Genomic DNA, 13,655 nt, shown 5'->3' on the forward strand with positions numbered 1-13,655 from the left:
CGTGGCCAAAAGTCATGTGTGACGGGGGATGTTTGCGGGACCCCCCTGGGAGAGCAGAGCTGTCCTGCCGCTGGCAGCAGGAGAGGCAGCAGCTCAGAAACATCCAGGATGATCCGGGTGGATGTCGCCCTGGGGCGCTGGTGTGAGATCCCGCGTGGGTTGTGCTGGCCGCGGCAGCGCAGGGACCAGCAGGAGCTCAGGGCCCAAGTATCTGGAGGCCTCGGGGGGGTTCTGCAGCCTGGCTGAGCTCTGAGCTGCCGTGGCTGTGCCGGGGGCCGTGGCTGTGCCGGGGGCTGTGGCTCAGGGATCTCAGAGCTGCTGTCTTAGGGGAGATTTTTCATGTCACAGATTCATTACTTCTGCTGTAAGAACAGTCTCTGTGAGGTCCTGGAAAAAGCTGCTGTCTGGCCAGAGGCTTGTCTGGCTGTGCTAACCAGATTTTACGGGCTGGGGCTGTGCTCTGTGCCTGCCCACGGGCATCTCGGCCCCGGTTCACTGGGGCCGTGGCCGGGTCTGGCCGGGTGTCGTGGGTCTGGCCGGGCGTCCCGGGTCTGGCCGGGTGTCCCGGGTCTGGCCGGGCGTCCCGGGTCTGGCCGGGTGTCCCAGGTTTGGCCGGGTGTCCCGGGTCTGGCTGGGTCTCGCAGGTCTGGCCGGGTGTCCCAGGTCTGGCCGGGCGTCCCAGGTTTGGCCGGGTGTCCCGGGTCTGGCTGGGTCTCGCAGGTCTGGCCGGGTGTCCCAGGTCTGGCCGGGTGTCCCGGGTCTGGCCGGGCGTCCCAGGTTTGGCCGGGCGTCCCAGGTTTGGCCGGGTGTCCCGGGTCTGGCCGGGTGTCCCGGGTCTGGCCGGGCGTCCCGGGTCTGGCCGGGTGTCCCAGGTTTGGCCGGGTGTCCCGGGTCTGGCTGGGTCTCGCAGGTCTGGCTGGGTGTCCCGGGTCTGGCCGGGTGTCGCGGGTCTGGCCGGGTGTCCCGGGTCTGGCTGGGTCTCGCAGGTCTGGCTGGGTGTCCCGGGTCTGGCTGGGTCTCGCAGGTCTGGCTGGGTGTCCCAGGTCTGGCCGGGTGTCCCAGGTCTGGCCGGGCGTCCCAGGTTTGGCTGGGTGTCCCGGGTCTGGCCGGGTGTCGCGGGGGGGCCGGGCTGCAGGAAGCCCCTTCCTCGCTCTGCCTGGAGAGGCTGTCCGGGCAGAGCTGGTGCGGAGCTGTGAGGAGGGAATGCTCTGCCAGTCGAGGCTCCGGAGCCGTGTTGGAGGGACACTCTGTCCCAGCCGTGACTCACGCCTGTGACCGGAATGCTCCGTTGGCCTTGTCGTTGTGCCCGGGGTCGTGTCCAGCCGCCCGTGGTGGCCCAGCTGGTCCCTGTGCTCCCGCAGCAGCTCGGCCTTGGCACCCGCAGCGCTGGGTGCCCTGCGGCTCCGTCCCTGCTCCTCCTGCCCCGTTGCTGCAGAGGGGATTGATGCTTCCCCTCCCCAGGTTGAGAAATCCTCCCAGCCCTCCTGCTGCCCTGAAACACGGTGTTTTCTGCCCTGGAGTGCAGGATTTGCTGCCTGCGTCCCTGCGCTCTCCCTCCTCCCGTGCCTCGCCGTGCAGCCTGCGAGTCTCTCGCTCGAACCGCATCCCTGGGGGAGCCCGGGCGGCTTCTGGCAGCCCCCGGCGTGGCAGGGAGCTCTGAGAGCAGCCACAGCGATGCTCTGCACCAGCTCAGCTCCCGGCTCACTGCTCGGGGCGTTTACACACGGGTTGGAGCTGCAGAGCTGCTGCCTGAGCCCCCAGCACTGCGGGGCTGCTGGCACGGGGAGGGATGGTGCCAGCGCTCCAAAGCCCATCCAGGAGCCGTGCTGGGGGAGGATGATGCTCCAGCCTGTGCACCCTCCTTCCTCCCCCGCCCATCACCCCCAATTTTTGTGAAATGAAGACAGAGAGCGTTTCTGTAGGCATGTGCTAACATTTCTGTTGTTTCCCTGGCAGCCTCGCCCAGGCTGGGGGCTGAGCCCCCCTCGCTGCTCCCGGGGGCTCTGCCCGCCGCTCCCCGCTCCGTGTCTCATGCATTTTTAATCCAGGTCTCACGGAGCCATGTGCTCCTGGCGCAGGCCAGGCATACGGCATGACACACTCGCTACTAATTAATCTAACTGCATGTTATTAAGTGCCTAGCACGCCTTGGGCACTGCATAATAATGATGCTCCGGGATGTTTCTGGGCCCGGTGCTGCCTGTGTGTGCCCCCGGGTCCTCCCGCGCAGGGCAGGGATGCAGGAGAGGCTGTCTCCGACATGCTGTCACTCCAGTTTTCATGGGTGTTTTGCTGTAAAATGCAGACGATTTAATTTTTCATCTGGCCCATCGCCTCCTCTCACCTCCTGAAAGCCCTTGGTGGAGCTGACCTGTGCCCGAGGAGCGGGGAGACAAGGGTGGGCAACGGGGCGCACGGTGCCTGCGTGTGAGAGTGGTTTCTCTGCCGTGTGAGTTGCCAGCGAGAAGTCGGATCAGAGCTGTAAATCCCAGCTGTATCCTGGCCTTAAGAACTCTCCCTCGCCCCCGTCAATATTTCTGAGCCATCTCCCAAGTCGTGAGGCCTGTCCTCACGCAGCCCAAGATCTCCATCTGCTCCGCTGCTCTAAAAGCCTCCTGGATTTAGTGCACTCAGCGCCGGTGCGGTAACGCTCTCCCTTATCCCCGCGCTGGCAGGGGACGCCGGGCGGGCTGTCACCAGTGTCACCAGCGCAGAGCTGGCGCCACTGACCAGCGTTCAGCCCGCGGCAGCAGATCCTGGTTGCGGGGTGAGGTGTCAGGATTGGTGCGGCTGATTGACGGGTCTGCGCTGCTCAGCCCCTCTTGCAGGATCCTCGTCCCTCCCTCTGTCTCTGCATCCCTGGCGTCACTGCAGTGGCAGCAGTGCTGGGACGCGCAGGTCGCGCGCCCGGAGCTGCTGCTGTGTGCTGGGCTGGGACGGGCGGCGGTGGCCCCGGCGCCGCTCTGCCCTCTGCTCGCTGCCCGGCACAGCTGCAGGCAGAAGGGCAGGTGCGTGTGGGGGTGTCCCAATGTCCGTGTGGGGCTGAGAGGCAGCCCGAGGATGCCCTCACTGCCTTGGGGATCCTGGGAGTGAGGAGCCGCGAGGTTTGTTGCCCCTCTCTGGATGCACAAGTCTCGGCTCCTCCAGCTCCAGCCCCCTCAACCATCACCCACGTCCCACCCGCTCTGCCCGGCCGTCCCGCTGCCACCCACCTTGGCAGCCCTGCTTTAGTCGTAGCAATGTTTTCTAGCTACCAGCAGAAAAAAGAAAAAAAAAGTCTGTTAGTGTAATTTTTCCCTTGCAGTTTGGATGGTAGGACAGCACACGGCTCCAGCTGAGGGTATCGCTTCCCTCTCCTGCGGCAGCGCGTGGGCTCTGGAGCTTTATCTCGGCACCTGGGATGGAGCTGAGAACCCGTGTCCCTGTCCCTGTCCCCGCGGGCAGGGCCCTGCTCGGAGCTGGGGGGGCTGGCGGGGGCTGAGAACAATACAGGAGCTGCCACCCGTTCCCTGGGTAAAAATAGCATTCCCCTTGCCAAGCTGTAGGCTGCTCCTGGTGACACGAACCAAGCAGCCCGGCCTCGGAGCGGCCGCTTTTCGGGGCTGGGGGAAGGGGATGGTGTCTGCAGGGCCAGGGCTGAGCTCTGGAGGGGAACGGTGTGGGGGGGTTTCTGGCTGGAGCTCTGCAGCATTGATGCTTTTCAAGGCTGTCAAGAGACGATCTAAATGCCTTCTACACCTGGGGGGGATCTGGGGAATCGGGGAGGGGGAAAGTCTTGGTTGCACTGTTCACTCCACAACCCTCCCGTGTCCCCTGGCCTCACGTCCCCGCGTTGGCTCCTGTGCCCACGGCGCTCCCGTCCTGCCACCCACAGGGCTCCCGCAGCCGCCCGGCTGTGCCTTCCCTCTTGTCACCTGCAAGAGTGACCGATGGGTGACATGTGACACGGTCTGTCCCTTTGCGGCTCAGTAAATTGCCTTAAAACGGTTCCGAGGTATCACTTTACCTCTTGCCCCGGGGGGATCCCCAGTGCTGACCATCCCCTGTGGTGGTTCCCTGGCAGATGGTGGCACCGGAGGTGGCAGGTGACCCGTCAGGGACGCTGTTGGCAGGACCTGTAGATGTTGCTTGGGAAAACTCGGCGCAAGCGGCTGTGGGACCCTCGCTGTGGCCCTGGCCAGCCCCACGAGCAGCGAGGGCTCTCCCGAGTTCCAGCAGCTGTGTCCCTCCAGGCTGTGTCACCATGTCCCCAAGGGCTGCGGGGCCCCCCGGGCAGCACTACTGAACTGGACCCGTACAGCTCCCGTTCCCAGCTGCGGTGGGATGGGATGGGATGGGAGAGTTACAGGTTGGGGCGGCAGGATTGGTTCTGGCTGGTTATGAGGAGTAAATAATGGTTTTCCTGCTTGTATCTTTGATGCTAAAAGCAATTTATCCGGCAAGTTTGCTCTGTGGCAGTTGTGTGACAAGTGGGAGCTTGTACTGTGACAGGAGCAGCGTAGCCCTGCGCACAGAGTCCCGGTGCCTGGGGGGGGCTCCGGCCAAGCGCCCTGGTGTCACCCCTGTGCTCGGATGTGCCTTCTGGAGCCCAGCCTGGCTCCTCGAAGGACGAGCAAAACGCCCCAAGAGCAGCTCCTGCCCCCACTGGGAACGCCCGCGGCAGAGCTGACGGGCACTGCGGGGGTCACTGTCCCCACCAGCGCCAGCCTGGCGGAGGCAGCCATAGGGAGCTGAGCTGCCAGCCTGCATCTTAGGGAAAAACAACCAAAAAAAAAATCAATTTATATGATGGTGCTGCATAAATCGGGAAAAGATGCAGTGTAATGTCACAGGAGGAGAGAGCCTGGCGGGTATGGCCGTGGGTCGGGGGAACTGGGCAGAGATTCCTGCTCTGCAGGGACACATCAGCCCCCGGCACCAGCTGCTCGGGGAACGCACACACAGTGAGAGCACCTGCTGTCTTTCTTCACTCTTTATTGTGTAAAAATAAAGTCAACAATTCATGTAATCTCAGCAGTAAAATGGAAAAAGCATGAGTACCAGTAGAAACAGTGCATTTTCAGAACTGCCGATGCGGACTGGATGCGTAGTACATTGTAACCCATTCAAAACCCAGAGGAGACAGAGAGCAAGTAATAGGAAAAATGTACAGCTTTGGTTAGCAAAATAATGACAAATTACGATACATTTATTCTCTCCCCTACTATACACTATATACATTGTGTTGACATCACAGAATTTTTTTTTTTTTTTTGGCAAATCTGACGCACCTGGGACTGTAGGTGAAACCTTTTCAGTGGTTTTGTTCTTCTCAGCAGGTTGTGCTTGTCACTTGGCTGATGCGAACAGGTTCTTCGGAGGAACTTTAACCCACGATTAATTAACCCACGATGTTTTGTTTTGTTTTAAAAAGAGCACAGTTTAAAATACGCTGCCCTGAGCCACAGTTTGTAGGAAGGTGTCTCGACCAGGGGTGTGTGTCGCTGCTCTCCGGCCAGCGCGGGGTCCCGGGGCGGTGGCCGGGCCGGCTCTGTGCTCCTGCCCAGGGCCACCGCGGCCCCCGCCGGCCCCTCCGCTGTGCGCGTCTCTTTGCTGCGTCTTTGGAGTTGGTCGGGAGGCTCTGGAGCCCTGTGTGAATTCTCTGCCCCATCCTCCACTGCCACCCAGGGCAGCCCTGGGGGGACAGCGGGGGGGCTGGCAGGTGATTTCCGCAATCTGTAGTACAAACCAGGAGTTTAGAAAAGGAACCCATACAAAATGTATCTATTATTTCAAAATACGCTTCTTTATCTTTTTTTCCTGCAGAATCACAAAGTACTTTTTTTTCCTCAGGGAGCACAGCTTAATTCTATTTTTTTAATCTTCATAAAAATACCTTTTTTTTTTTTTTTAATGGTAATAAACTTCCCTTTACAGTAAGAGAAACAACATAGTGTATTATCAAAAGCAGAAAGGCTTCAGACTTTTCAGTGGTAGCTAAACTTCCAGGGGATGGTAAAGGCTATTGTTTTTCACCAGCTACGGCGCGTAGGAGGCCTTGGGGGGCTGCAGCGGCGGGGCTGGGGGGACGTACCTGAGTGCGGCAGGTCGGGGAGTCCCGCCCGGTGCCCACTGCAGCCCGGGCTATGGCTGTGGTGCCGGGAATGGGCAGCGGGGTCCCTTACCCCGGGTGGAGGAAGTGGGGACGTCACCCCTCCCCAGAGCCCTGGGTGCTGCTGCACCCCCGGCTCCCGGGAGGGGGACACTGCAACCCGGCTCTGGGGACACCACCCTCCTGGGGGGCTTCAGGCTGCAGGGAGAGGAGCCCCAAGGGGGCTCTGGTCCGGGTCCCGCAGCCTTTGCAGGCGCCGGTGCCCAGGGATAGCGGAGGTGGCGAAGCGGGGGGGGCAGGATGGGGCGCAGCCGCGCCAGGCCAAGGCACGCAGGCGTTGAAGGACGTTGGCAAGACAGAAACCGGAGGGTCGCGGGGCTCCGGAGACGGGTGGTCCCACTGCTGGGGCATCCCCGCTCCTCTAGACGAGTGGCTTCGTTCACCGTTAGTTTTGCGCAAAAAAGAAAAAAAAAAAAGGAAGAGGGAAAAAAAAAAAAAAGGAAAAAACCCGATGAGGAGGTTTCTCTGGCTTGTCCGTGGCCCTAGTTGAGCTGGCGACAGGCCTCAAAAGTCCATTTGGTGGCCCCGCCGTAGATGTCGATGTTGGCCTCTGCCCAGGCGATGACGTTTCCCGAGAGCGCCTTGGCGCTGCAGGTGGCCAGGCCGTACACCTCCCCGGGGCTCAGCTTCCTGTCCCACACGTTGAAATGCGCCAGCTCCCCCATGAAGGCCTGTGTGGCGTCGAACCCGCCGCCCAGCGTGTCCTGCGGAGGAGCCGCTTAGAATGGCAGAATGTCACAGGGGACGTGCAGCTGGGCTGCTCCATCCCTCCCTGGGAGCACCCGGCCCCATCCATCCCTGCAGGTGCACCCAGCAGAGCAGGGACACCCCCCAGCCCTTACCTGCTCCTGGCCCAGGACCAGGACGCCCTGGGGCTTGATGGGGTGGTAGGGGGCCAGGTTCTCGCCGTTGCCGGTCTGCGTGCCGTCCTGGTAGGCTTCCCACACACCATCCCGCGTGGTCCAGGTGACACAGATGTGGTGCCACTTGCCGTCATTGATGACAAAAGGTAGTTTGGCCACCTGCAGGTGGTGGGGTCAGGGTGGTGGGCATGGGGGTTCCCCCCCAGTCAGTCCCCCCACCCAGCACCCTCCCTGCTCCCCAGGGCTGTACCTTGTCGTTGATGAGGATCTCCATGGGGTTGTTGCCCCACTCAATGAGCACCAGCTCATTAGCCTGCCCGGGCACAGCATAGGAAAAGGGGGTGCCCATGCCGGGGGAGGCGTTGGACTTGATCCACATGCAGATGCTGAAGGCATACATCTCGGGCAGGCTCTTCTTCACCTTGGCGTACATGTAGTTGGTGCGCAGTGGGAAGGTGAGCTGGAACCTGTCCGGGGGCCGGTTGTCCTTCTGGCCTGCGGGACGGAGGTGCAGTGGGGTCCAGCTGGACCCCCTCTCTGCCCGCTTCGGGGGTTCTCTGTCCCCCCACCTCCCCCGTTATGTAATGGGCCTTGAGACGGCGGCGAGGAGCAAATCCCTCCGGAACCGCACGGCTCTCTAATCCCGGCGCACAGCAGCGTCCGGAGCATCCCCGGCTCCTACCGGGGGCACCGGCTGCTAAAGCCGGGGAACAGGGAGCGCTCCAGGGGTGGGAAATGGGACGGGCTCGGCAGAGCCGCCCGCGGCCACCGGGACAGAGCGGCTCAGCGTCCCCCCGGCAGCGCTCGGTCCCCGGCGAGTGGGCACAGGCGGCGGGGGGGGCCGGGACCGCGGATGGCCCGGGTGTCCCGCGGGGCTGGGGAGCGGCCGGTACCTTTCTCCAGGTCGCTGATGCGCTGGTGCAGCGATGTGAGGGTGCTCTCGATCTTGCCGCGCTCCTCGGACTCGTTCTTGGGGTTGAACTTTCCCTCCTCCAGGCTGTTCACCCGGGACAGCACCTGCTTCTCCAGGTCGTCGATTTTGTTCTGCAGGATGTCCTTCAGGTTGTTGGTCTGGCTGGAGGAGTTCATCCTGCTGAACTGCTGCGAGGGGCGAGCACAGGAGCGGGCTGTCACCAGCGCGCCCCGCTCCGCTCCGGGCAGCGGCTCCCGGTGCAGATCCCGGGGCGGCTCCCGGGGCGGCGGGGAGCGCCCTGCCCCGCCGGCGGGACGCAGCGCGTACCTCCAGGTTCTCCAGCCTGGTCTTCAGGGACTGCAGCGTCTGGCCGAGCTGGCTGAGGGTCTCGGCCGCGGGTGTCCGCGACAGGTCCCCCATGGTGTTCTTGGAGAACCCGCCCTTCCTGCCGGCCCCGCCGCCCTTGGGCTCGCCGGGCAGCCCCTCCAGCACGCTCTGGCTCTCGCACCGGCCCAGCTTGGCCGTCAGCTCCCGGATGGTCTCCTTCTGGTTCATGATGGTTTCCTTTTGCTGCAGCACCGTTTCCCGCAGCTGCAGCACCGTGCTCTTCAGCTCCTCGGCGGAGCCGGTTCCCGGCGCGGCGGCAGCGCACATGTCCCCGTCCAGCGGCACCGAGGTGCAGATGAAGCGCGTCTGCCCGAAGCCCTGCCCGCGGCCGCGCAGGCAGAGCAGCGGCAGGAGGCTGAGGAGGAGGAGGGTGCCGGGGGGCCCGGCCATGGCTGCGCTGCCGGGCTGGGGCCGCTCCGCTCCGCCGGGCCCACTGCGGCACGCGGCCCCTCTTATAGCGCCCGGGCGGGGCCGCGCGCCCTGACGTCACGGCGCGTGGAATCCCGGCCGCGAGACGGGGGGGGAGCGTGAGCGTGTGTGAACGCGTGTGAGGGGGTGTGCGGGTGTGAACGCGTGTGAGGGGGTGTGCGAGTGTGAACGCGTGTGAGGGGGTGTGAATCTGTGCGTGCGTGTGTCCGGGTGTGTGCGGGGGGCGGGGGCGTGGGAGTGCAGAAGCGATCGTGCAGCGGGGAAGGGTGTGTGGAGGGAGCTACAGCCGGGGGGGGCAGGTGCAGGGGCTGCGTGTGGTGTGTGCGGGTGCCCGGTGTGCGCGCAGGGCCGTGCATGGAAAGACGCCCCCCCCTCCCCCCGCGCTCCCCGTGGGGACCCGTGTGCCGTTCGGGGCCGCCCCGCAGCGGCGGGGGCTGCCGGTAGCAGCCGGAGGGGCCCCCGGGCTGGCCGTGCCCCGGCGCGGGGGCGGGCTCGCTGCCGTTCGCTCGCAGCGCGCAGGGCTGTTCCCGGCAGCTCGGCAAAGCGGCTCCTCGCTCCCTGCCGGGCATCCCCGGGCCGGCACCCCGCGCTCCGGGGCGCTCCGTGGGGAGGACGGGGGGGCTGTGGGGCAGCGCGATCCTCCAGCCCCAGCAGGTCGCCGGCGGTCGGTGCGGGGCTGCCGGCCCGGGGGGGTCCTGGAGCATGGCGGGGGGCAGCGAGCCCTGCGTGTCCTCAGGAATAATGTGCAGCAAGCGATGCTGGTGCACAGCTCTGCTGCGAGCACAGGAGAGCAACCGCTGCTTTTCTTCTTCCTTTTTAATCAAGAAAGAAAATCTCCAGGTAATATTTGAATCTGTCCTAGGTGGAAATAGTTCACGGCCATCAGAACTGCGGCTTCTCTCGTCTTCAGCACTTCAGCCAAGGCTGATTCCCCTTCAGTCCCGGAGAGGCGAGTGTGGCTTCTCCCTGCGCTCGTTCCTTGGAGCCTTCCCTTGAATTATCCCCCCGAGCCCCAGCAGGACTGTCCCTGTGCTGCAGCCCCGGCTCCCTGCGGCTCTCCCACCCCACGGTTCCGTCCTCACCTTCTCTCTGCGCTGTTGTATGTTAGGGAAGAGCTGAGCTGCTGAGAGGTTTATCTTGCAGACTGCTCGGGTAAATGTGCTTCTGATAGTACCACAGGTGAATTTGGTCCTCTCAGCTCGGCTCACTGCCTGCTCCATCCAAGCTGCACTGCAGCAGCCCATATGGCTGGAGTATTTACGTAATGCCAAGTTATCCTGTGGAATATGAAGCAATTAGTTTTGATTAGTGAAGTGGGTCAGTAAAATACAAAAGCTTTCAGGCCATGGGTCTGCAAAAGATGAAGTGCTACCACCCCATGGTCCCTCCCCTTCGATGTCCCCTGTGCCGCAGGGCTGACGAGCTCCCTGCGGGAGCTGGAACACACCGAGCTGCTCCCAGCAAGACCTGTGGCTGTGTGACTCAGTTTGATGCCGTTGCTCTTGCAGGTGTTCAGCCCCAAGAGTTATGACACATGACCTTGGCAAAGAGTGTTTCCTTCTCAAAGGCATCTCAGCCCCTTTCCTCACCCAGCACTGCTCTACGGTGACAGTTAAAACAGCATTTCATGGCCAAGCCCAGAGGCCTGGCTTTGTCACTGGGCACAGCAGAAAAAGGATGGCAAGGCTGGCAAACCCCCAGTTCCCTGCCATGCTGTGTCTGGCCTTTACTGCCCAGCTCAGGGGAGCCAGGGCAGTGCTGGGATTAACATGGCCAAGAAGCACGGGGGTGTGCCAGTGCTTCTGTAGCACCTTCCCTGGGCCCCTGTGGTGCTTTTGTTGCTGTTTTCCACCACACCTGTCCCGGTGCTTGTGGGGACTGCAGAGACTCATTCTTTGCAGCCATCCTGAGGCTCCAGGCTCTTGCTGCCGCCCCCGTCCCTGCACAGCAGCTCGGAACCCCTGACACCCGTGAGGAGCTCAGCTCTGCTCTCGGGTGCTCTGCTGCAGGAGATTCTGGGGAAAAATTCAGCATTTCCGCAAGGTTCTTCACCTCTGGCTTTATCACCCTTGTTACTTTTCTTCTTGTTTGTTCTCAGTGCTGTGCAGCATTTCAGTGCAACAGGAATGGAGCAGAGAGGAGTTGAAGAGGGGGACAGGCTGAATGTGTTTTACTGGGCAGATCAGTCTCCCTCTGTGCTGGTTTGGTTTTGGTGTTGGTTTTGTTTGTTTTTTTTTTTTTTTTTTCTTTTGAGAAAAAGGATTGCTATGGAAAAGGCTGAAAAGACTGCAGGTCTAATTCTTCTGCCACAGGCAGGGACGCAAACCAAAAATAATGTTACTGCAGGCAATACAATTACACCAGAGTAAAAACGGTCTGAGAGGTGGCTGGATCAGTCCCCACTTCTGTTAACATCTGCATGGTGTTGACAAAGCTGTTCATGTCACTGAACCAATTTAACCAGGAATCTTTTGTCATCCACAGAACATCATGTTGAGATGAGACCCAAGTGACAGGTTCAATAAAATAAACACTCCGATACTATGGTGATGGAGACTGTATAAATACCTAGATAGGAAAAAACAACTAAGCTGCACTACAATAGATAAGCAAAATAACCCTTGTATCTCCTAATGCAAAGAAAGAACTGGAAAATATGATCAAGATTTCATCTTTCCCAGAATCACTGAATCATGCAGTAGGATCCGTTATTGCTTTTGCAGATTTAGGAGCTGTTTGGGTATAATGGAATAATGGAGTCCCGATTATTTTTAACTCTTCTCTTGCCTCTTTCAAAGCGCCCCCTGTAAATCAGAGAGCTGGTGATGATTTATGGCTCTGTAGCTGAAAAGAGCTGAGCACGGCTATCAAGGACCCTTGGAGATGATTTAGTTCTGAACAGGAGCCAGCAGGCACATTTGTGTTCGCGATGGACGAGCAGCATTTCGGACAGTCCCGGGTGCTCCCCCAGGAACCAGCAGCCCCGGCTCCCCGAGCCCTCTGCCTGTGGGCCAGGGCAGAGGTGTGGAAATGTTCCATCTGTTCAAAGCTGACCTTTGCGCGAGAACAGCGGAGTTAGAAACGCATAAAGGACATTTTTTAAAGTGGACAAATCTCTTTAATCCCAGGAGCTGGAGCCCTGGGGAGCAGGGAGTGGAAGCTTTCTCTCCTGTTTGTACAGCCTGCTGTACATAAAACATCTCCTGTGGGGTAATGCTGATTCCGCAGTTAAGTCTCCTCTGCGGAGTGGGAACAATATGATCCATTATGGGATGGAGACAGCTTTGCAATGGGAAATAGTGATGGGTAGACTTCACCAAGCGAGAAACCCAGCTCCTTTTGTTTGTGCGTCTATCTGGTGTGCAGCTGAGCCGCTGGCTGTGCCCGCAGCGTCTCGCGGGGCTCGGCCACTCCGGCCCCTGCCTGCACAGCCCCATCCCCAACATGCTTAAAGGCGGACGTGGCAGTGGCAATGAGGCTGTTTTGATGGTTTATTTTATTTTATTTTTTAATATAAGGGCTTGTTCTCAGAGGGACTAGAGCAGGGACTGATCTCTGGTCCCACGGCAGCAGCGCTGCCTGCGTGGAGCCCGTGTCCAGAGCAGGACCCTCTGCAAACCCTTCGCCTTGTGCAGCCAGACAAGACATACAAACCCAGCAACACCTCTGAGCTGCGCCATGGTTAAGTTTGCAGAACAGTGCATATGCTAAATCTTTTTTTTTTTTTTTTTTACACCTTCTAAAACCTACAGCTGTCATTAGAACAGCTTGAGCATGGTGTGTGGATGGTACAAATACAGTGTGTGTAAGGTGGAGTATTCCCTTCTGTAACAGATGAACACTTTGGACTGGAGTTCAGACATTTGCTGCATTTTGCTGCAGTCTTTCTTTGCAGATCTCTCCCTCTCTTCCTCTCCCTTTCTCTCTCATACATGTTCAGTGTCTCCCTTTTTTCCTTCTCTTTCTTTCATTGTTCCCATCTCAGAAGTCCGTTTCCTTCTAAATTGCCTGACATTCACATCCAGTGAGAATGAGGAGTGTGTTCTTTGTACTAGTAGGTCTCAGTGATGCTATAGGGACACACGTCCTTTCATTACAAATAATTAATTTAGCTATATATTGCATAACATCCTAAAAAGCTTTCCAGGGCAATCTCATGCTAGCTGAATGCACAGTTCCTATCAATATTACATTACATTTGGGTACAACAGTTATGAAGTTTCATTAAAAATTTAATTTGTGGTGTAAAACTGCAGCATCCCCTTAGAAGTGTAGCAGAGAAAGCATTTGGGCTGATGTTGCATTAGCCGAAATCGCAGGGAGAGCTGCAGGAGGGCTCGGTGCGCGGTGCCGCTCCCTGCGCGGGGACCCCCAGGATAGGGAGGGGGCTCAGGGCGGGTCTGGCTCCGGGGTGTCCTGCTGGGTTCCTGCCAGCTGCGAGATGCTTTTGCTTTGAGTACAGAGCTGGGCATTAGCCTGTGCCTCTGGTGAGCAGCCACACGCGAGCGCAGTAAAGGCCGGAGCCCGTCCTCCCTGCGCCCCGCTCCGGCCATGGGCACCCATCGGGGCTGGTTTCTGCAGGGAGGAGGAGGAAACTTCTGCACAGTGAAAATGTGAGATCCGGGCTGTGGGACAGGATCTGGTCTGCGTCTTGCGCAGGTGCCTGGGGAATCAGCGAGTCCCTGAGGAGAGGATGCTCATGCTTTTGCAGAGCTCTCAGACATCCTTCGCCAGTGTCTGGTGCTGGTACAAATTAAAAATCTCCTTCCCGTCAGAGAAGTTGTCCTGGGAAACGGGACGGGGAATAGGGCCCGGTATCATGTTTTGTTAATGAAGTTTTGTTGTGACGCTTCAGCAGCAGAATTGAATGGAGGCAGGTTTAAAACATCCCACATCCGCCTCTCAGTTTCAG

At 59.9% G+C, this 13,655-nt stretch overlaps 1 protein-coding gene across 1 annotated transcript; it reads right to left on the reverse strand.

The window, feature by feature from the left end:
• Positions 1–6,633: 6,633 nt before the first annotated feature.
• On the reverse strand, positions 6,634–8,718 carry NPTX1 (neuronal pentraxin 1). Its single transcript, XM_065647954.1, has 5 exons — positions 8,255–8,718; positions 7,908–8,115; positions 7,265–7,509; positions 6,994–7,173; positions 6,634–6,855 (listed from the first exon to the last, which is right to left on the reverse strand). The coding sequence occupies exons 1-5, from the start codon at positions 8,702–8,704 to the stop codon at positions 6,634–6,636; spliced, it is 1,305 nt and encodes a 434-aa protein (XP_065504026.1). The 5' UTR covers positions 8,705–8,718.
• Positions 8,719–13,655: the final 4,937 nt, after the last annotated feature.

This window comes from Caloenas nicobarica, chromosome 18, assembly GCF_036013445.1.
Source record: "Caloenas nicobarica isolate bCalNic1 chromosome 18, bCalNic1.hap1, whole genome shotgun sequence".
In the NCBI taxonomy this organism is placed as follows: Eukaryota; Metazoa; Chordata; class Aves; order Columbiformes; family Columbidae; genus Caloenas; species Caloenas nicobarica.

Excerpts from the sequence above, each read along its gene's own strand:
- NPTX1 (XM_065647954.1), bottom strand. The coding sequence starts at position 8,704 with ATGGCCGGGCCCCCCGGCACCCTCCTCCTCCTCAGCCTCCTGCCGCTG. Across the intron at positions 8,116-8,254 it reads CCAGGCTGGAGAACCTGGAG|CAGTTCAGCAGGATGAACTC; the intron begins GTACGCGCTGCG and ends CGCCCCTCGCAG. Across the intron at positions 7,510-7,907 it reads CATCAGCGACCTGGAGAAAG|GCCAGAAGGACAACCGGCCC; the intron begins GTACCGGCCGCT and ends TCCGTCCCGCAG.